General features: G+C 36.8%; 1 protein-coding gene across 4 annotated transcripts in view; it reads right to left on the reverse strand.

The window, feature by feature from the left end:
* Nucleotides 1–1,297: 1,297 nt before the first annotated feature.
* Nucleotides 1,298–21,797, reverse strand: part of STK24 (serine/threonine kinase 24) — a 58,803-nt gene continuing 38,303 nt past the window's right edge. For all 4 annotated transcript variants that reach the window (XM_066176383.1, XM_066176384.1, XM_066176387.1 and 1 more), the window contains 9 exons: nucleotides 17,962–18,018; nucleotides 14,936–15,044; nucleotides 14,655–14,812; nucleotides 10,124–10,309; nucleotides 9,731–9,876; nucleotides 8,701–8,824; nucleotides 7,706–7,774; nucleotides 6,669–6,805; nucleotides 1,298–4,322 (listed from right to left, as the gene is read on the reverse strand). In XM_066176383.1, the coding sequence (XP_066032480.1) occupies nucleotides 4,286–4,322; nucleotides 6,669–6,805; nucleotides 7,706–7,774; nucleotides 8,701–8,824; nucleotides 9,731–9,876; nucleotides 10,124–10,309; nucleotides 14,655–14,812; nucleotides 14,936–15,044; nucleotides 17,962–18,018 (1,023 nt within the window). In that variant the 3' untranslated portion in view covers nucleotides 1,298–4,285. The remainder of the gene's footprint in view (nucleotides 4,323–6,668; nucleotides 6,806–7,705; nucleotides 7,775–8,700; nucleotides 8,825–9,730; nucleotides 9,877–10,123; nucleotides 10,310–14,654; nucleotides 14,813–14,935; nucleotides 15,045–17,961; nucleotides 18,019–21,797) is intronic.

Genomic DNA, 21,797 nt, shown 5'->3' on the forward strand with positions numbered 1-21,797 from the left:
TGGTAGGGGACAAAATAACGGGCAATGTGCCACATACATGGTTTTTAGCGGTAGAAGATAGTTATGAAGTACAACTACAGGCATGCAGCTGTCACACAGTTTGTCACCAGTTAAAGGTGCAATCCTTGCAGGGGATGAGCAAATGTAATTTGTTGTGAGCACTTCCATCAGTTTCACTGGCCTGGCAGGATGGAGACTACAAGGTGGGTTTTAAATCACTGCCATCTGCAAGTGCTGCAAATTCTGAGCTGATTACTACTAAAAACCAAACTGATTTATAAACTTTCTGCATATCATTACTGACACATGGGCAATAACTGCTCTAGAAGCCCACAGAGCATCCCCTCCAGGGAAGGGGCCCTGAATCTCATCTCACTGACCACTCAGGTGGCAACATCTCATGAAACTTTTCCTTCTTTATTTCTAGGTCACATAGTTGTACAAGGTTTACTGTGTTGGTGTAGAGTGACAAAAGTAAAATTCAGATACACTGTTATAAACAGACAGCAACATTACAGAAAACAAGACACACACTTTAATGGTCCTCTGTAATCATGCATTAAAGGCAGCACGAAACCCTCGCATACAATTTGTCCATGGCATATGCTCAGTGCAGTTACCAGCATATCTGCACAGCACAGTTAAAAAGAGGAAGCAGGTTTGTGCTATGCCTTTAGCTCCTCCCCAGCAGCTTACAAAACCGATTTGCAATTGTCCTGATTCTTGCATTATCAGCACTCTGGATAATCTTCCAATGGTGACATTTTGAAGGCAAAACCACATTTCCTTCAAAGTCAGGTTACTATCTAAAACTACTACTAACTGGTACCACACAGTTTAAAAAGTAGTACAGAACATCACATAAAGTAGTGAGAGCTAAAGAAGACATTGCCCAAGTACATTAATAGCACATAAAGAGGCAGATGATGGGGGTGCCAGGGTACAGGAGGATGGGAACTCACACTGAGCCAGCTGCTTTGCAGTGAGGTGCCAACACACCCAGCCTCACTTTCCCCGTCCACCCACCCCTCATGCACAGCCGGGGCAGAACACGCCAGTTAGGGCATTCCACAAAAATCAGTTTAACTTCTGTTTCCACAAGCTCGCACACAGTGATGGAGCTGCAAAAGAACCAGGGCACTGCAGAGTGAAGTTACTGCTTTGTTACTACACCAAGAGTGTTTTGTGCACTAGCATCTCATCCTTCAGTAAACTGGCCAGCAACTGCAAAGTGCAACTACAGGGAAAATTAAGGTAAAAAAATAGATCTGAGAGTTACAAAAAAGCAAGCCTTCAGTTCAAATAACTGATTTTATTGTTTTTAAACAGTGAAATTATTTACTTTCTAATCATAAAATCCCTGACAAATAAGCAGTTCTACTAATTTAAAGGTTTGCATAAATAGGGATAGCTTGTAATTTAGTATAGTCAAGACTGAGTGAAGTACTACCTGCACAGAAAAATCATCAGTGCAACATTGTAACACAGACATGTCTTAAGCATGAAAAAACCTCTCAAAAATATCAATACAGTTCTTTTTCTCTGAGAAACTGAGGTGGTGCTTCTTTCAAATGAAGCTCCTCTTCTGTTACCAGTATAGACCTGATTTTTAAAGCATCAATACTTATCAATAGCAAATGATTGTACTTCTACATTCAAGATTACAGCACACTTTTTTTTTTCAGTGAATCTCAGTTTAAGATAGTCTATATTTAAATAATCTGTATATTACATATAAAAATACACATCTCTACCATAAATGAGGTCTTGTCTTCTTCTAAATGCCCAAGCCTTTTGGCCACCTGCCCTCACCATAAGTCTTACTCATCTTAAGCTCTGACACATTCATCAAGCAAATTCTGCCACCATCTACTCAGAGAAATACTTCCTCAACATACAGTCCTAGAACACAACTAAAATGCAACTCAAAGCACATATATATAACTTTTCAAATGAGTGTTCAAAGAGTGTCACTTAGAATTTAATTCAACTTGCTGATTGAGAAATTCTCAACATTCAAGCCAGCAGCATAAATTTAACTCCCCCACTATGTCTCACAGTTCTGTGCAACTCCAAGTAAGCTCACTTTAATTTCCAGTCCTTACATTAACAGATGACTAGGGAACAGCTTACACTGATCAATTTATATTTCCAATGCAAACACACCTATTGATTTCCTTGTGCAGTCATAGCACCCCGATCTATTGAAGGCTGAATGTTCTCATGTTGAGACAACAACAGGTAAATTTCCTGTTGCACTACATTCTGATGCACATTTCACAAAAGCAGTGCTAAATCTGTTTCCTCAAGAGTGAGCCTATCCATAACATTTAAGAGCACACTAAACAATATAATTCAAGATATTAATCAAAGTGAAGTTGTAAAACATTGCTCAAACTTTAGCATTGTTCAATTTACTTTAAATTCCCTTAGCCATAGAGAAAACCCATTACCTCATTAGGCTGGCAAATGAGTAGTGCCTGAAAGCATGGCCACAAGATGAACACACACCCACATTTCTTCCAACTGTTTTTTCAATCTGGGCAGAAGTTTATTAACTCTGTTAGCAAGACAATGTCCTCTTACTGTTAAATTCTTAAATTAATAAATTAAGGCTATTAATATGCATAGACTAAGGGCTACCATGGTGATAGAAGTCCTGGAAGGAGACCTTACCAGCTTCCACAATGGTTAGTGTACCTGGGTTTCTTGTACCAAGCCAGGCAGATAAGCCTGTACTTTTAAAAGTTAATCCTTTCTGTTCCAAAGCTCCCATCTATATATTCTTGAAAAAGTAAATATATAAGTTACCTCACTGTCGTGCAAAGCATAAAGTCATCAATTCCTTCATTAGAAGAAGGCAAAATTTGCTCTCTTAGCTACTGGAATAAGAAGTACCTGAATATAGTCTTGGTGAAACCAACCAAGGTAAACGTCAGAGTGATACTGTGGGGGGAAAAAAACAGCAGCTATTCAACTAATAACCTAATCAACTGTGCATACAGCTAATGAATTAGTGTTACTGTTTTCAAGATCTACAACACCTGAAGTCAGCTATCTAGAAGTCCTCACAGGAATAGTGGAAATTTCAAAATTCAGAATTTCAAGAAGTAACTTTTCTCTGGAGAGGCAAGCAACAGGACCCAGCACACAGCACTCGGGCTGTTTCACAGTCTCGCTGTCCAACATCTATCGGTTTCGGTAAAGAGATGCACAGACCGAGGCAGCGAGACCAAATATTGAATCTGTGGATAATTTTTCTTTTATGCTGAAAGACATTTGTTTTAATGACAAAAATAGGCATGATAAAGAAATACTTGCCAGTGCCTCAGAATCTACACCTTAAGGAGATATTTCAGAATAAATGAAGGGAATAAAAAACTGTGTGAGCATTTGAACACGTTCAGGTGAAAAAAAGACTGTGTCTGAATTTCACAAGCTTCACAAATATCCGTTACTAAAACTGAACTATTTCAGAATTCACGTTGGCACAATTTGAAACTGAAGATATGAAAGAACTCATTTTCTAAGAAAAACAATAATTTAAATTTAAAGCTTGGAGATACCAGGTGTATGAAATTTAAAACAACTAGAAGTAGTACCATAAATAGAAAGTCACGCTCAGAATACAAGTAAAAAGAAAGAAATGCTGGAGAAACAGAATAAAATTGTGTCTGTGCTGAGGTACAAATAGAAGGTTCTATAATACAGGATTAACTCTTTCAATGGCAAATACTTCACATACAAAAATCTAACCGAGATTCACTTATCACATAATTCAAACTTTACATGTAATAAAGGCAAGGCAATACTCAGTTATGGCCTGTCAAATGTTTACCCCACTAACATTATCTACAAAAGCACTTTACCATTTTGTACACAGTGATTCCTTATGCACATTGAAAGGCTTTCTGTTAAAAAATACATTATATACATATCTGTACACAATTCCAACAACCATGTTCCATCTCCCAGTGGAATTCTTAAAGCAAGATACCTGAGGTTTCTCAATATCTTCAATTTCTCTATCACAAACCTAAATATACATTTCAGATTTTACAAAAGGACACCTCCCTGGAATATATTCATTATCACTTAAAAAATTAGAGCTTTAAGGAGCTGAAAAAGATTGCCTCCATCCAAGAGGCTTCATTTTCACTCTTAGGAATGTCCTTCCTCCCAAGAACTTTACAGAGACTGAGAGGCAGTACATTAGGGTGCACGCCTTCAGTGCAGACACCATGGGATCTCTGCTGTCTCAGGAAAGCTGGGAAAGAAGAGTATGTCAATAGGATGAAGAACTTCCTCCAGCAAGGGAATATCTGAAGAGGAAAAGAAACAGTTACTGTTGCAACTAAAAAATTGCATTCAAAAGCTTTCAAAAGGCATTCAAAAACATTCTACAAGAAGCAGCAATGAAGTTACTCCATTTCATGTCGTTGAAGTTCTGGCCTTTTTCCTTGCACAATGGCACTCACCACTGCCACCACACTTTAAAGGAAGAGCTGTGGAACTGAACAACCCTGTTAGAGTATCACTGCTTTCCTAACAAACAGCAACAACCTCTGCCCAAGTGTATTACTGAGCAGCACTTAATGATGGAAGAACATTTAAGTGACTCCAGCTTTCATACTTGGCAAGTTTACATCAAATCTTTTCAAAATATTACTGGGCCAGGAAAACTCTATTTCTTGATCTAAGCAGATACTTAAATCATCCAAAGAAATAAGAACACCTTTTAATCACATTAAGTTTCCAGTAACCTCCATCAAACATCTAAGATCAAAACTGGAGGGGGAAGGTAACAGGATTCACTCACATTACTGGGCAGCTATTCTGAGGGTCCCAATTAATTCATCCAGACAAACTTACAAAATCCAGTTCTAACCAGTCATAAGGGGGAGTGAAAATGTCATCAGAAACCTATCTTCAGTAATTAGCTACCAATTTGAGAGGACACTGAATGACCCAATGATAATAGAGCATACTTCTTGCAGCACTTGAACAAGAAGGAATTATTTTTTCAGAATTTGACTAGCTCCAAAAAATAGCTTTATCCCCAAGGGAAACCCACTAAGCTATGAAATGATTCAAGCTCATTTTTAGTGGGACTTCTTGCTATTCACTCTTTCACTCCCTTTCTGAACTCATTATCCCATACGAGCTGGAATATCATCCCTGAAAAAAAGGAAAAGTTCACCCAGACGTGATCCAATGACAAATACTCTATTAATAATTCTTTCTCTCCTTTAAAGAGAATGAAGTGCCTGCCTTCACTGTTCTAAGACATTATGATCAAGAAAAACCGTAACAGTCCAAGGAAGCAGAACAGAAGGAAGGCAATGCTATATAAAGGGTTCTGAAATCTTCTCATAGGACAAAAGTGATGAATGTTGGTGTCAAGACAGAACAAGTAAGATCACTTCCAGCATCCCCAAAAATGCCCATGTCTGGGCACTGTCTCCACATGGTCATTTTCAGCCTCAATTGCAGCAGCAAGTCTTTGAGGTTTCCAGTTCCAGGAAGATCCTGTACCAGATTGATAAAAATACAACACTGACATATTCGCTGATGAAAGAGACTGGATTCAATTTTGGAACCCCTAATGGAAACAAACTGAGATGGAAGCTCCAGCAACTCTTTCAAGTCTGCCAGGATCAAATGAGACAGGACAGGACATCTGGCATTAGAAATAACCTTCCAGCACTAGAGATGCTGACTGGGCTTCATTTTTAACAGCCCATAGAGCCAACAAACACAATTGCTTGCAGGTTTCTTGGCATTGGTTTTTACTTAAGGAGAAAGTGTCAGCCTGGAAATCCTGTGCTTCAACCTCAGAGCTGTGAATTCCTAAACTTTACCAAGCTGTGTTTAGAGACAGTGTAAGGGAGACACCTGCTCAGGGTGATCTTTTTCCATGTAGTTGTCCATGATTAATCATTGACACGAGTTTTTTCTAGTACTAAGCAATCCAATCTGGCTGCTGTGAGATTCACAACAGCTGTGGGCTCCTAGATTCAAGGTTGCATTTATAGCCTCTTCCAGCAGCAGTTCTGATGTATTAATGCCCCTTATCTTTTCTTGTGAAGCATTTAAAGGAACAGAAAATTCAGTATTTGCTCATAATATATTCCTAAGCAAGGCAGTTAGAAAACCTCATTAAATTTGGCTCTTTGAATTGACCAAATACTGGTTTTGGAGGTGCCACCAAAAGGCCATAGAAACTGTCTTTAATGAATGAACAAGGAACCACTGATTATGTGAGTGAAAGAAACACAGACCAACTGAACAAATAGTCAATTTATCCATGTGGGTAAAAGAAACTAAGAGTGACAGGTGTTCTCTGCAACACACACACAGAGACCAAGAAAGTGTGTGTCCCTTAAATGAACTACAAAGAAGAAAGCCTGTCCAGTCTCATTTGACACACAATAAGCACACCAACAGGATGAACATACATATGTGCTATCACCTGAAGTTAGAAATTAGAACTGCTGATACAATTAGGTTTTTTTCCAGTAAGCAAACACAATTGCACAAACTCCAGGCACAAGTGGTTTTCTTTTCCATTAGAAACAGAAATTAATTCTTTCAATGCAACATAAGCCAAATATTTATATAATCAGATTTGCAGCTTTCTGTAAGCCATACTGAAATAGTTTCATTACCTCTGAAGCCTCTGCACAAGGTGTGACACCATGGTATCTACAATGCCTGGACAAGCCTCTTCGGCTAAATAAACTGCCTTCCTCAGTTCTTCTATGGAATCTGTGTTACCACCACACACCTCACTCTTCTCTTTTAACTGAAAGGAAACCAGGAAGAAATATATTAAAAAGATATTAATAAATATTTCTATACACAATATAATACAGAAGCTTGTTAGGAAGTGATCGTCAGTGTTCACAACATCAGCATTTGACTTTCATCACACAACCTCACATACTGAAGACTTCTTCCAAGCAGAACTTTGTCTTTACAGTACTTATCAGGATGTCATTCATCTTCACACGTCTTCAATCTTCACACATTCTTTACAGCAAGCTCACAGTCAAAAATGACAACAAAGTATCCCAAGAAAAAAAGCAGTATTTACTCACTGCTGTTTGGTTTCAAGATGTGCTTCCTATACTTTAGTATCCATACTTGCACACCGATAGCTTATACATAAACACTGCAATAATTTTATCAGCTTTTTAAAATAATCATATCTTCATAAATTCTTCTCTTACCCTTCATATATTCTTTTCTAAAGTTGTTTTTAAGTATTTGGGGGAAAAGTATAAAAAGTACAAAACTGAGAATTGAAACAAAACACAGTTTTCAATATCGAAATTCAAAAGTGAAATTCTTGATGATGTGGTCCTCAACTGTATCTTGGAACAGTGAAGAGCTTGAAATTTGCAGTAAGATAAATACATAAAGTAGTGTCAAAAATAGAATGCTGGAATTCAAACATTTACACACCTTTTTTTTTGTCATGTTCATTGCTTTAGGCCAGCATGGCTGATGCTACTACAATGCATATCAAATATTGTTAGATGCAAAATACAGGTCTCAGAAGCAGACATACCAAAGGCACAACTAAAACTTAACACAGCAAATTCAAAATGGGTAGTAGCAACCTTAGGTGTCATTCATTATATTTTTCATTTTTTTTTTCAGATAAACTTTGGAATTGCTAAGTTTTAAAGCAATAACTTACCTCTGCAAATAAAGGGGATATAATTGTAGACAGGCATTGGGATAGAGGCCTCTTTGGGACATCCTTTTCCTTTAAAGAAAAAAAAATCTGACCAATTTTGTTTCTGAAAAAAGTATCCTCATTGAAGACAAAATGTAGTTCCAACATGCTACGGTTTATGAAAGCTCTGTTTCCATATATGGAAAATGTTCTGCAACATACTATTACAAAGCACTGTGCAAAATAGAGGCTGAATTAAAATTTAAGACTTCAGCACCTCAAATGCATGCAAGCTCAAAACTAGAAGAAAAAAGAAAAGAAAAGAAAAAAAAAAAAAAAAAAAAAAAAAAAAAAAAAAAACCACCACAAACCAAAACCACCAAACTCCCACAATCCTACTGAGCATGAACTAAATCATAGACATGGTGATATTTACTAGGTTCATCCCATATGATATAATATTTTTCTTGTATTTCTCCAGACTTTTCAGAGACAGGACAGCAACTACCTGCTCTGGCCACAGATTGCAGAAAATATAATAGAGCAGTCCCTAAACATCCTTTATTCGGAGTTGTTTGGGTTTAGGGGTTTTTGTTTGTTTGTTTGGATACAGACACATTCTATTCTTTGTTAGATTGTAGTCTTTTTCCTTAAAAGACCAAAATGCCTTCTCCAAAACTCCAGCCTAGATTTGCACTGTACTGGTTTTAGCTTACTATACAGAATGAAGATTTTAAAAATACAATATTGCCTGGACTTCCTCCAGTGGCTGTATTTCACAAACCAGAGAAATATTTTGGTACATGTTTAGTCAACTACAAAAAAGGGCACATTAACAGAATGCCCAAACTTTAAGACTGAGGAAGTTTTGTGAAAGCTGTAGAAAATACATTTTTAGCAAAACTTCTGGAAGTTTCACAATATGAATGCTTTTAAAAGCATAAAATAAAATCACCCCACTAAAATATTAAAGCAAGAATCATCTCTCTGTATTATAAAGTCCTTATTTTGAGCACCTTATTTCTTTGCAACTCCAAAGGCTGGGCTGCTCCGTTCTCTAGATTCTTGGGGTCTTTTTCTCTTATTGTAAAGATCCACTCTTCTGAATCACTCCCACCTGAAGCCTGACCATCTGCTTCACTTCAAGGGAAAGGAAAATAAATAAATAAATAAATAAATAAATAAATTTTTATTACCACAACTTAGTGTTGATGTTCAATCAATATACACACTAAATATAAAAACTACAGTAAAGACCAAGATCAGGATTCTATTGTGCAGGCCACAACATATAAAGACCAGTGTGAAAATTAAGGTAAATATTCATTTGGGTAAATTAAAAAATTTAAACCAAGACACTTCACCAAATGTAAGGAAGTGGGGAAATACAGATTGAAAACATTTTCCCAAGTAACATTAACGAGTTACGTGAAGTGTTTTATTGCTATCTGAAAACTGGCTTTAGCAGAGTACCTCTAATCATTAGGGAAAGGGGAGGAAATTAGAAAACTTATTTCACTTTTCCTGCCTAGAAAAATAGTTAAGACACTGGAACTGTAGTCACTGGAAGGCATGAAGCCATTAACACTGTAAAGAAATATACAGCTGTAATGTCACCCAAAAAATAACCTGATGTTTGCCATTAGCATTCAGCCTGGAATTGCAGAGAATAGTTGTGTTTTCTTTACTATGAGATATTTAATCCATGTGTGAATAAGTTGTAACAATCTCTGCATTTGAATTTCATTTGCACAGTGTTACTTGGCTGTGCAGTTTAAGATCTTCTGCCTGCACAACAGCTGGTCTCATGTCTAGGAAGAACCCTGGACCCTACATAAAAGAGAAGGCAGCACAGAATATGGGCCAGAGGTTTTCTCAGTGACTGTTACTTGCATGAAATCCCTGGCAATACTAAAATTAAGACTGCATTCATTTACTAAGGCCACTAAGCTGAAAAGCTGCAAATAACATAACACAGGAATATATGTGCTAAAAATAACTCCTTGGCTCCTCACAAAGGACATTTTATAGACTCATCAAACTTACGTATCTGAGTCATCAGAACTCGAGTCATCATGACTTTGCTCAGACTTCCATCTCTTGTGCCTGTCAATGAGGTCAGCCAAGTAAGATGTTTTCTTGGAGTTTCGTAAAATGAATTTGTGTTTTAAAAGCTCTTTTGCAGTAGGTCTCTAAAAAGAAAAGAAGGGAGAGTTGGGGTTTTTTTACCATGTTTGAGAGTGTTGAGTGACTCATTACAGAAACAAAGACATGGAGAGTTTAGTCTTGATACAAATGAGGTTTTAAATATATACAGTATCTAAAAATATACCTGTCACTTCTGTCACACCATATTGGAGAAGCTGAATGACACTTATTCATGCAATTCATGTAAAGCAGTCAAGTCCTCTACTATACACTGACAAACATGAAACTCACAAAGCTTGGGTCCTTGTTTAAGCAGGCCTCGACAAATTCTTTGAGGGATTTACTGAAGTTTCCTTCCAGCGTTGGAGGATTGTTCTTAGGAATGAGGAACAAAACTTTCATTGGATGTAATTCTGAATGAGGTGGCTCTCCTTTTGCAAGTTCTATGGCTGTTATGCCTAATGACCAGATATCTGCCTGTAAGAAAGAATGTTTTTAAGATTAGGTCGGAGAAAGAAAATAACAGGGTGTTGGCTTGCTACTCTGTGTTTAACCAGCAACACACATCTGCTTGCTCATACCGTCCCCTGGTGGAATGGGGGAGGAAGAGAATTTGAAGGGGGTTAAGGGGAGAAAACTTGTGGGTTATGAACAGTTTAATAACTAAAATAAAATAACAATTATAATAAATTATAATGAAAAAGAGAATAATAAAGAGAGAGAACTAACACCCCAGACAGGCGAGTGATGTAAGTGGAAACAGCTGCTCACCAGCAAAAGAAAGATGCTCAGCCAGTCCCTGAGCAGCAGACCGCAGCCCACCTTCCCCCTCGTTTCATTGCTGAACGAGGCCATATAGTGTGGAATATCCCTCTGGCCAGCTCACCCAGGGATCAACAGTCCTGGCTGAGTCCCCTCCCAGCTCCTTGTGCACCCCCAGCCTGCTCACTGCTGGGGGAAAAGCTGAAGAGGTCATGACTCTGTGCAAGCACTGCTCAGCAATAAGAAAAACATCCCTGAGTTATCAACACTTGCAGCACAAACCCAAAACACAGCCACATACCAGCTACTGTGAAGAAAATTAATTTTACCCCAGTCAAAACCACCACACTTGTAGATTTTTAAGCTTTATTGTAAATAACTTCATGTGTAAATTGGTTTTGTTACCATTGTTCTTTGTGATTAGCCACACAGCCCAAGTAAACAGTTTCTTGGTTGTCTCCACTCTTCAGTATAAAAGTTCTACTAAGTAGAGTTTAATTTTTAAAAAAATGAATACTGCTACACCAAAAAGCAATGGCAGAATTGTTATAAACTAGCATTTTATCTACCATATTCAAGTACACTATGTAAATATGGGGTAAGTCTAAAATTCTTACATAAAGTAAAATGTTTTAACTTGCACAAGATTTTTCCTCAACATAAATTAGCTAGAACAACCATCAGAAATTTAATACATTAGAATATAACTTCCTTGGAGTTTAATGCTAGTTTTAGACATCATTCTTGTTCATAGGCTAGAGAAATGCAGTCTTGAACAGTAATATACAGCTTTTTGGTTCAAGTAGCCTCTGAAAGCTTGCACCATCAAAATGTGCTTCTCTTTCTAGGGAATGCTGTCTCCCTTGAAACAAATTCTATTGCAAATCTGCCTGAAGTAATGTGAAGTAATGCATTATAATTCTCTTATGTTTTGCTGAAATCACAGACCCAAAAGTCAAGAGAATGGATAATGTATCTGTCAGAAAGGTAAAAGAAAAAAAAATTTCACAGAAATGTCTGGTCCAAGGACAATATACCAATTAAAAATATTTATGTTTGTGTTTTTCTGTTTCTTTTTAAGTCAAAGCAAAATAAAGACTTATTCTCTGGAAAAATCTGACATGAGCTGTCTGGTTTTACTCCCAAACAGAGCAGTTGGAATTTTGCTATGCTGTAAACAGATCTATTTCCAGGTACTGGATAGAGCAGAGATTTCATTTATTATTGCTGTCTTTACTAAGTACCCCTCAACCCCACCTGTCTCAGCCCCATGGATTCTCATGGTTATCTTTGACTGACTTGCACACGTCCATTCCACTACCACAACCACACTGCCTGGCCAGAAACAAGCTCCTCCTTCCTTGTTCAGACAATACCCTACTGTTACGAGCTTAGTTACTTAATTTTGCAAGTGAGAATGAAAAAAAAAAAATCACAGTCAATTAGCATACCATCAAATTTATGAAATACCATTTTGTTAGTCCATGTTACAGAACAGTTCCTGAGCACAAAGAATTACATAAGCACATGAGCACCAAGTTTCATTTATCTTAATAAGAGCATTATCAGCTAAGCTCTCCTCAAGCCTAATTGTGAGTAACTTCCCTCTAGCAGGAAAGCTCTTCTTGGTTACAAAAGAAAAATGTCACCTGTGAAGATGAGTCTTCATGTTAACAACTAAGCATTATTACTTCCAATTTATTCAGAATTTCAGTTTCTCAAGAGTGAAGCGTTAAGGCCATATAAATGGATAGATTTTCTTTTGCTAGACTTTCAGCCACAGGTGGATCATGTGTATATGCAAGTATAAACATCGAATTTACATGTGTATGAGTGCATAGATATTCACTTGCACACACACATATGTAGATAAATACTTCCTTTTTTCTAATGTATTTATAACTCTACTGCTAGTGACCTTCTTCTACAAAAATGAACACAAAAAGTGCAGCAAACCATGGCTGCACACTAGATTCTTTTAAGTCCAAGATGGATTTTAGAAGCTCATTCCTGTTGAAAACATAAAAAATAACTCCTCCCATATTCCTCTGGAACCATATGCTCCCCTTTCACAGATAAGAAAGGAAGTACCAATAGCATGTGTATCTAATTAGGCATTTCTAGGATGAACTGGACTGTGACAATGAAACCCAAACTAAACGCAAATAGCTCTCCAAATGGAGAGGGATAAGCATGTGACATGGTGACACCACGTTAAGTTTTATCACGTTGCGATTCTTAGAGTTTCAAATCTCGAACAAAAATTCTTCTTCCAAGTTCAGATGACAGTCAGCAAGTCACTGGTAACTATTATTTACTGCAGTACTACCATAAGCCCTTCCTCTTCTAATCTAATGAGTAAAATTCAGTCTGGCTTTGAAGTTCTTGTAAGTCAAAGAGAACAGCCTATGTGCAAGAGAAAGCCATTTTCAAATTAAATATCTATTTTTTTACAGTACAAGTTTTATAGTAGAAAGAACAGAGAACTTGTTATGTGATAAATGAAGCATTTTAAGAAAACATGTTTTCAGATAAGACAGGAATTAGAAGAGGAAGCAGAAGCACAGCCAATAACTAGAGCCCTTTCAAGTTTTTATTGGGAATCCCTCATTGAGTATCCAAGACTCTTATGTCCATGTGACATTGCAGACTGAAACAGCCAGAATGGAAAACGTAAGGGCTGAATCATACTTTGTCCAAGTGATGGTCATTCCCAGAAGCCAAACCTCAGAAAACCAAAAAACCCAACCCCAACCAACCAAAACCAACAAACAAACTAAAAATTCCCCATGAAAACACACAAAGGGAAGAAACACCAACCACCATTCAAAAAAAGTTTACTCAACTTTAAATTGAGATTTTGGGGTCATTTAAGCTTCTACAGGCCCTACAGTATTTTGCTTGTTATAGCCTCTTTACACAAAGATATCAAATAGGGAATTAAGCAATACTACAGCCTAGACCAGAGTCAGACTTGGCAAGTGGAAAGAAACATCCCAACCTGTCTCATTGCATGGAGATACAGCCAATCAACAAATCCCTACAGGGAAATCAGAGGAGATGGTCAAGGAAGATGAGCTCAGGGGAGAACACAAGGAAATACTGCTAATTCTCATAAAGGGCACTGATCTCAACACAAGTTGGTCTTGAGGGTGACCTTTGTTTCAGAGCTTCAGCTGCAGCAGTAGGTTGGGCAAAGAGCCTTTCCTGGTAACATTGGTGTCATGTGATGTGGGGCACGGAGAAGGCAGGGGCAGCAAAGAGCTGTATATGTACCTCAAACAAATAGAAGCATAAAAAACAAGTAACCAACACAGTGAACTTTGAAAAATGCAATAGGTTAGAGCTGGCATTGATGGGCATATTCCTTCCTGGCAAGTAGGGACACGCAGTGCCATACTGGTGAGAATAGTGAGAACAGTAATGGAATCACATTTCTTTTGTGACTTTACTATGTATTACAGCTGATATATCATGCTTGTATTAAGATTTCAGTATGCTGATGATGACCCACTCTGATAAATCAAAATCATGTATATACATAAATTTGGTATTAAATATTAACACCTCTCAAATGACAAATCTGAAAGAACACAGTCAGAGTAGCAGAGGCCCACGCAGCACATTCTGCCAGAGATGAGTAACAGCCCTTTCAAACAACACTTTCATATCCACCAAATTCATCTTCTTCAACTGTGTTGCTGGCTGTTTTTTTCTAAAAACAAGTGGAAGAATATTAACATTTTGTATATATTTGCCCTCTTCTACTTTTAAACAGCCAAAAATACTCATCAATAGAGTGGGATAAAAGATGATGGGATGTACTCGTGAACACTGCATCATTTCTTGCCATCTGGATTGTCTTAATAAACTAGGAAACTTAAACTCTGGATACAAATTAGGAAATCTTTCCTCACCAACAGCTTTTGGCTGCTAGGTGTCACCAGAACACACCCTCATGTGGACACAGCCAAAGTTATTAGCTGTGTTCTGAAGACCAACCCATGTAATTCATGTTAGAAAAAGGAAAGGAATTTGGTAGCACCTTGAAGTACCTTACCTTTGAATCATATGCTGATTGCTTTATTACTTCAGGTGCCATCCAAAATGGTGTTCCCACAAAGGTATTTCTCTTTATCTGTGTATCTGTTAGCTGTCCAGCTACTCCAAAATCTGCCAGTTTTACTTCCCCTTGTTCAGACAGCAATACATTAGCAGCTGGAATAAAGAAAAGGAAATATCAGAAATGAAGATATTTGACATTTGACAATGTAGGGGTGCTCATTCAGATTGCAGGAGTTCTTCTGATATTCTTTCATCATAAATAATAAAATAATTTACCTTTAATATCTCTGTGGATTTTCTTTTCCGAATGCAAGTAATCAAGTCCTTTGAGTATCTCCCTCAATATTGTAGCAATTTGAGTTTCATCAAGTGAGCCAGGTTCTAACTAGGAGATGCAAGAAATGTTTGAATATGTATAAAAAAGGGACAAACAGAGAACAGAAATAACACTGTGACTATAAAAAGAAATTATTACTTCTGTCACCCCTCAAAATTTCCTATTTTTTAACTTCATAACATGAGACAAAATACAATATTCCTTTTAAAAACACATGGTTCTAAACTAAATGGCCTAATGAACAACAGGCAAAGAAATGATTTATCCAAAATATTATGCAAAATTTGTTCAAGGCGCCATAAATACAGTGTCTCAAGTTATTGCTTTGTAGTTAGGTCATAAATATATTGTGCCTTTAAAAAGCATCTGATTGTTAACGCTACACTGAACTTAGATGTGCAACTCCACAGACCCTATGTGGACCTAAATCTCAAAGCCTGAGCAAGAAGCTAAGGCATTCAAGGTACTACATCAATCAGTCTATGACTACATAGACTGGATTTTGAGAAACTCTCTAAAACACAACTCAAATTGATAGGCTGAGAGAACATTATATATTTTAAAACATTAACGTTTTTCATGTAATACTGGAAACATAAATTTGCTGATTGTTAAAAGATTCCAAATAATTCTTCTTATGAGAAGAATCAGTAGTGTTAGATGATCCCAAAGATCTTTACATCTGATAAAATTCCAAAAGTGAGAATAACAGAGAAAAGGTCACTACCCAGAGAGACTCCTTAAACAATAAGGGCATCTCAAGAGAGACACTGAAACTTTGTCTCCAACAGTTAATACTGGATTTATTCCACTGTTCTAGTTTACTCCACAACAGCACTCACTGAAGCACAGTCAAAAAGTTGTACCTCTAAAGCTTCATTCTGTGAGAAGGAAAGCATTTCAGATAAGGATTTTCAGATAAAAATTTAAAATAGTACATCCCTCAGAAATCCTCCTGCATAGCAACAGAAGTAATATTTCATGTAACAAAGACAATGCACTTGCTTTATCTTTGCAGCTTTAGTTATAATCTTACTTGCTTTTCCTTAGCTCTGATAATACACACAATATTTACCACTACCTGAAACTCACTAAGACATTCTCAAAGCTTTGCTCCAGCCAGACTGCAAGCACCAGTTTGAGACTTGGTAACATGACACAGCACATCTAATGGGGGAAAACCTCTTATGTCAGATTCAGCTCACCTTAGTGAGGAGGAATTATTGAAAACAGAGTAAATTTGAGAATATTGGCACTCGTCACAAGCTTGAACTATTGTCACCTTGGTCACAAACTTGAATTATACTCAAAGTTTGAACAAAAATGTACATGCAGTTGCATTACATGTACTTTTTCTTGTGAGGTGGGATTTTGAAATCATCCAGTGCATATTCAAGTACAGAAAAGACCCAGCTAGATTGACATGTCTGCACTCTGAACATGAAATTCAAGGTTCCCAGTAATTCTTGCCTCGAGTACGAAAATGTGGCAAAGCCTGCCAGATTCTAGTTGAGAGCCATAATGTGCATGTTAGAACTAGGAGCACATGCACGAGAACATAAATTGAAAATTAATGAAGCACACTAAAGGTGCTACATAGACACTTACGTGATGTTTTCAGTTCTGTGGTGCAATTTCCTCAATAACATTTTAAGATGTGAACAAAGACTTTCTACTATTTCTAGGCAACAAACTTAGAGAATAAACATATAGTCATCACACAAGTGATATTTGTGTGATGAAAAAAAGGAATAAAATAGGGTTACATGTTTTCATTCTGCTCTTTTATACCTATACAAAGAAAGTAATAGCTAATTTATAAAATCAAACAAGATTTCTAATTGCTTTTCTGTCAGGAAGAAAAAAAGCCATCACAACAATAAATAAACAATTTTATGATATCTTTATGGGGAATATCATGAACTTTTACACAGCCACAGAACTCCTAACAGATGTGGAAGCTAAAGGTATAAATGGGTTCAAAAACAGACAACTGCAGGAAGTGCACATTTAATACCTACTCCTGTCTTCTGGATGTCACCAGCAAAATCCCTTTGCCGTGACCTTGCTCCTTTTGCTGTTTCCTCAAGCATTTATCAGTTACTCCATATGACTGCAAACTCTGCTACAAAGACATTCTGCCTCAATTGGTATAACAATTTTCTCATACTTCAAACTGCATTATTATTATTATTTCTATATTAGGAAATATCCACTATATTCACTAGTATAGTGAGAATCCACAATAAACATAAGGTGTGTCATTTGGGAGGAACCTTGGGTGCTTTTTAATAGCTAAAGTGAATGTCAGCATCCAGTCACAAGAAACATGATCTGCACTGACCCCTTCAAATTACAATTCAAACCTGGGTACTCCATCCCAGGTGCACAATGAGGCACTTGCTCTTGTTAAAATTTCACATGCTTGGTGATTGCACAGCCCTTTGGTCTATCCAGAGCTCCCTGCAAGGCCTCTCCACCCTCCATAGAGTCCAGAGCTTCTCCTATTTCTCTGAAATATTATTTTTAATACCCGCCTAAACTGTATTTCTGTCTGTTTAGACTTCAGAAAGATTTCAAATAGGGAACCTTTTGTTTATTTGTTTGCGGGAAAGGGTGGTGAGGAAGATACATTAAAATGTATAAACTAACAAGAGTTGTGGTAGCAGAATTAAGAGATATAAAAAACTATTTTCAGGCACTAGTGTTCTCTGGCTGACTGAAGATTAGCATTCTAAGATGTTTATATCCTGCTTCCAACATTACGTTGCTTAGTTCCCTTCTATTTACACAAATAACCAGCCATACCTCATAAAAAATAACATTCTTCTGGCATTGACAAATACTTTTCTCCTTTACTGAAAGGGAACATTGCCACAGCCAAGCAATCTATTATAATTTCCAGAATTATAAGATAGGAAAATAATTATGTGAAATAACAAAAAAAAAAGTATCATTTACTTACTAGATCAAGAGCAGAGCCTCCACCCAGATATTCCATTATTATCCATAATTTTGTATCCTGCAAAACAACAACAAAAAATGTTTTAAGGTTAAAAAAAAAAAAAATAAAGAAGTAGTAACTTAAGTTAATGGGACCTGTTCCATTCTTTTTGCTGAAGAAATTATCTGTAGTTTGGAAACACCACTAACATTTTGCTGTTCCTCAAAAGTATCTCTGGATTATTTACTCAAGAGTGTGTGCATGGAGAAGAATGCACTTTCATTTTAAAATTCCAATTACGGACATTCCAAATATCAAGTAGTGTTACATATATAACGTATTTATTTTCCTTAGAAAATATTATCACGATTTTGTTGATCATCATTATTTTTACAGATACCTCAAAATATTTTCTTTAGTAAGTTTGACTCTTGTCTAGTTTAAATTGAAATAGAATTTATTCTTCATTTTTATGCCTTGTTTCATTTTCTTGAACAGTCAAGTAGGTTTTCTCCAGTAATGCTTATGCATCTGATATATGGTATAGAATTTTGCACAGTTGTGTTCAAGAAAGAAGCAGCAAAGTAGTAATGAAGATTGTTTAAGATGACTATAACAACTTACTAGCTTCAGCTAGTAAAAGAAAAGCTAACAACAACATCAAGCTACTATATTCCTAAAGAAAATCTTGCATATTACAGGACTGTTTAACACAAGATATACAAAACACTCTACTAAGATAAAGAGACCGGCCCATCTAATTTATTTCCATTGTTTGCAGCATCTTTTTCCCAAATACACTAAGAGAAGCAGTTAGTCCAGCTTTTCCTTGCAGTACCGGCCTTAATACACACAATAAAGCAAAACCACCAATCTGCTACATAGGTATTCAAATGAAATTGCACAAAACATACTGGTGGTTTGGCTTTTATGATTATCAAGTTATTTTAAGCTTTGTTAGTTTCACCTCTACAGTATGTACTAAACTTTCACAAGATTTTTAGCATAATAATATAGATATCTCTCAGAGCAAGCAACCCATAAATAGCAACAATATTCATTTACTTTATCTGACAGAATAAAACTTCACATAAAAATAATGGCTCACAGCCATTTTCATCTATATGGATGGATTCAAACTTTTAGAGAAGCAGTAAATGCATTGCAGGACATAACTTTGTCTAAATCCTCTGAGGGATTCCAATTTTAGGCCTTAGGACTCACTTAAGTCTTTCAGACATTATTATATCTATAGCTCACCACATCCACCCCCTCTCTGGACTCAGAATGCACCTGCTGTAGGTAAATGTTCATTTTTCCTACCTCCAGTTAAACATACCATACTATTTTTAGATAAGACTCTGGATTAGAATTCCTTCATCATCCACTATTTTTAACACACAGATTCAGCTAAATTTAGATACCTTTCTTCAGGAATCAACTCATGCTATTTGACAAACACAGTCTTCTTAAAAATATTTTAGGAGAGCCAGAACACCTTTTTTGGAAGAACGAGTAATTTAAAAATATAATCATCTCAATACTGACAGACAACATACTGACAAACAACATCCTGATAGTGCTCACTTTCTGCAGACACCACAAATATTCCAAGACCTGTAACCCATCCTGACAGAGTCCCTTACAGTATTGAAATACTTGGTTTCCTGCTAAAACTTTTTCATGTTTTTCCTGTCCCTTCAAGGCTCCAGGTACTAGCAACTCCAGAACAAGAACATTACAGAGATGTGTCTTATAGTGAGTCATTCTAAACTTGATAAAATATAATTTTTATTTATTTATATTTTGCTGACAAAATGTGTTTTAAAGCAACACAAAATTTCTTCAATATTCAAAACTTGCACTTCATTTTAATAGTAACCTAAACACAAACATGTCAACTGCATCACTACTTTCTAGTTCACTGGAAATGCCTGGTTGGGAAAGAACAAGTAAAGGAAGCAAAAAAAACCCTGACCCTTTCAAGAAAAGGGAAGAAAAGAAGAAAATGAAAAAGAAAAAAAAAAAAAAAAAAAAGGAAAACCCCCCCAAATATCCACAACACCTCACACAGACGTCAACAAGAGATGCATCTTCCCTTTTCTATTATCTCAATTATCTCAAGGATTTAGAGAGTTAATAACTCAAAATATGATACAATTTCCCAAAAGAGAAACTCTCTAGAATGCTAGGTACCAAATTCTCCAGCTGAAAACTAGAAATTGCAGGTAGAAAATAACTAGCAAAAATATTTAAGAATATGATTTTAATTACTACTTACACAGTCATATAACACAATTACACTACTACATGTTGTATTACTCATAGTCTTTTTAAACCATCATCTATCATTTCAATTATTTTTCTAGTTCAATTAGTCTTTGCTCCTGAAATTTTCATCATCATCTGCCTGAGGCCACATGTCTGAATTTACAATACAAAAGCTATTGATCCAGTAACCTCAGTAATTCTACATTTAAAACAAATGAAGTATGGAAATACACTTAAGAAACACACACACAACTGTATCCACATCCTAGTGTAAAGCTAAGTAACAGCAATCTATTGCAATTATGGCATCTTTTTATCTGGATCCCTATATTCAAAGTTATTTTTAATTCTCTACGGTTCCCCCTTGCCTCAGAAATAATACTCAACTTCATTGATGGTTCTGGGTTTTTATTTTTAAAGTTTCCATCATTCATATGAAGTATCTGAATACATTCATATGATGTACTCAAATAAAATTAATTACTATGGTAGCAAATCTTACTACCACCCTTCCCACTCCATCTGGGTGGAGCAGAATTGCTTATCTTTGCTCACATGGGTCAGTGTCACTTATCAGATGGTGGAGTGCTACTTATCTCTCTTCATTGTTTCACTACTTCCATGGGAATGTCTTCTGCTAATGGACCATTAAGAGCTCATCAATGACATTACACATTACACTGCACTATTGTAAGCTGCTCCTCACAGGGAGGAGGAGCCAAACCATCTTAACCTAGATAAAAAGGAGCCACAGTCCCACTAGGAATCCAGTTTTCCACCGGATCCCTGGAGGAAGACCGGACCCATCTCACCATTACTGGACCCTTTTTCTTCAACGGGACCATCTCTACTCCAACAGAAGCACATCTGCCACTCCAGGAGGGCTTACTTTGGACTGCTTCCAACACCCTGACCAACAGGGTGTCAGGTTGTATTTCTGACTCTGTCAGGGTTTTTTCTAGGATTTCTTGTTTGTTTATCTGTTTGCTTATTCTTCTGTACTACAACTTCTGTATTTTTATATCCCTAGTAAAGAACTGCTATACCTATTCCCAAAATCTTTGCCTGACAGCCTTTTAATTGCAAATTTATGATAATTTGGAAAAGGGGGGGAGGGGCTTACATTTTAAGGGAGACTCCAACCCTCCCTGGCAGATACCTGTCTATCTAAACCAAGACACCTATATATACTGACTTCATGTCTGTGGGGGCTTGGATACTAGGTATCCCTCCAAAAGCACTCTGTCCCTCCCTTTCTCACCTGGATATGGGAGAGAATATAGCAAAAGGCTCATGGGGTGAGGTAAGGACAGGGAGAGAACAATCCCCAGTTGTCCTCATGGGCAAAGCAGACTAAAACTGGGGACATCAGTTGAATTTATTACCAGTTAAATCAGAGTAGTATAATGACAAATAAAACCAAATCATAAAACTCATTCCCCCTGGCCCCTTCTCTGTGGGCTTGAATTTCACTTCCAATTTTCTCCATCTCCTCCCCACAGTGGAACTGAGGGATGGGGAACGGGTATTGAGTCAGTTCATCACATGTTGCCTCTGCCACTCCTTCCTCCTCCGAGGCAGGGCTC

This window comes from Chamaea fasciata, unplaced genomic scaffold (assembly GCF_029207755.1).
Source record: "Chamaea fasciata isolate MVZ Bird 193981 ecotype frontalis unplaced genomic scaffold, bChaFas1.0.hap1 SCAF_2, whole genome shotgun sequence".
NCBI lineage: Eukaryota > Metazoa > Chordata > Aves > Passeriformes > Sylviidae > Chamaea > Chamaea fasciata.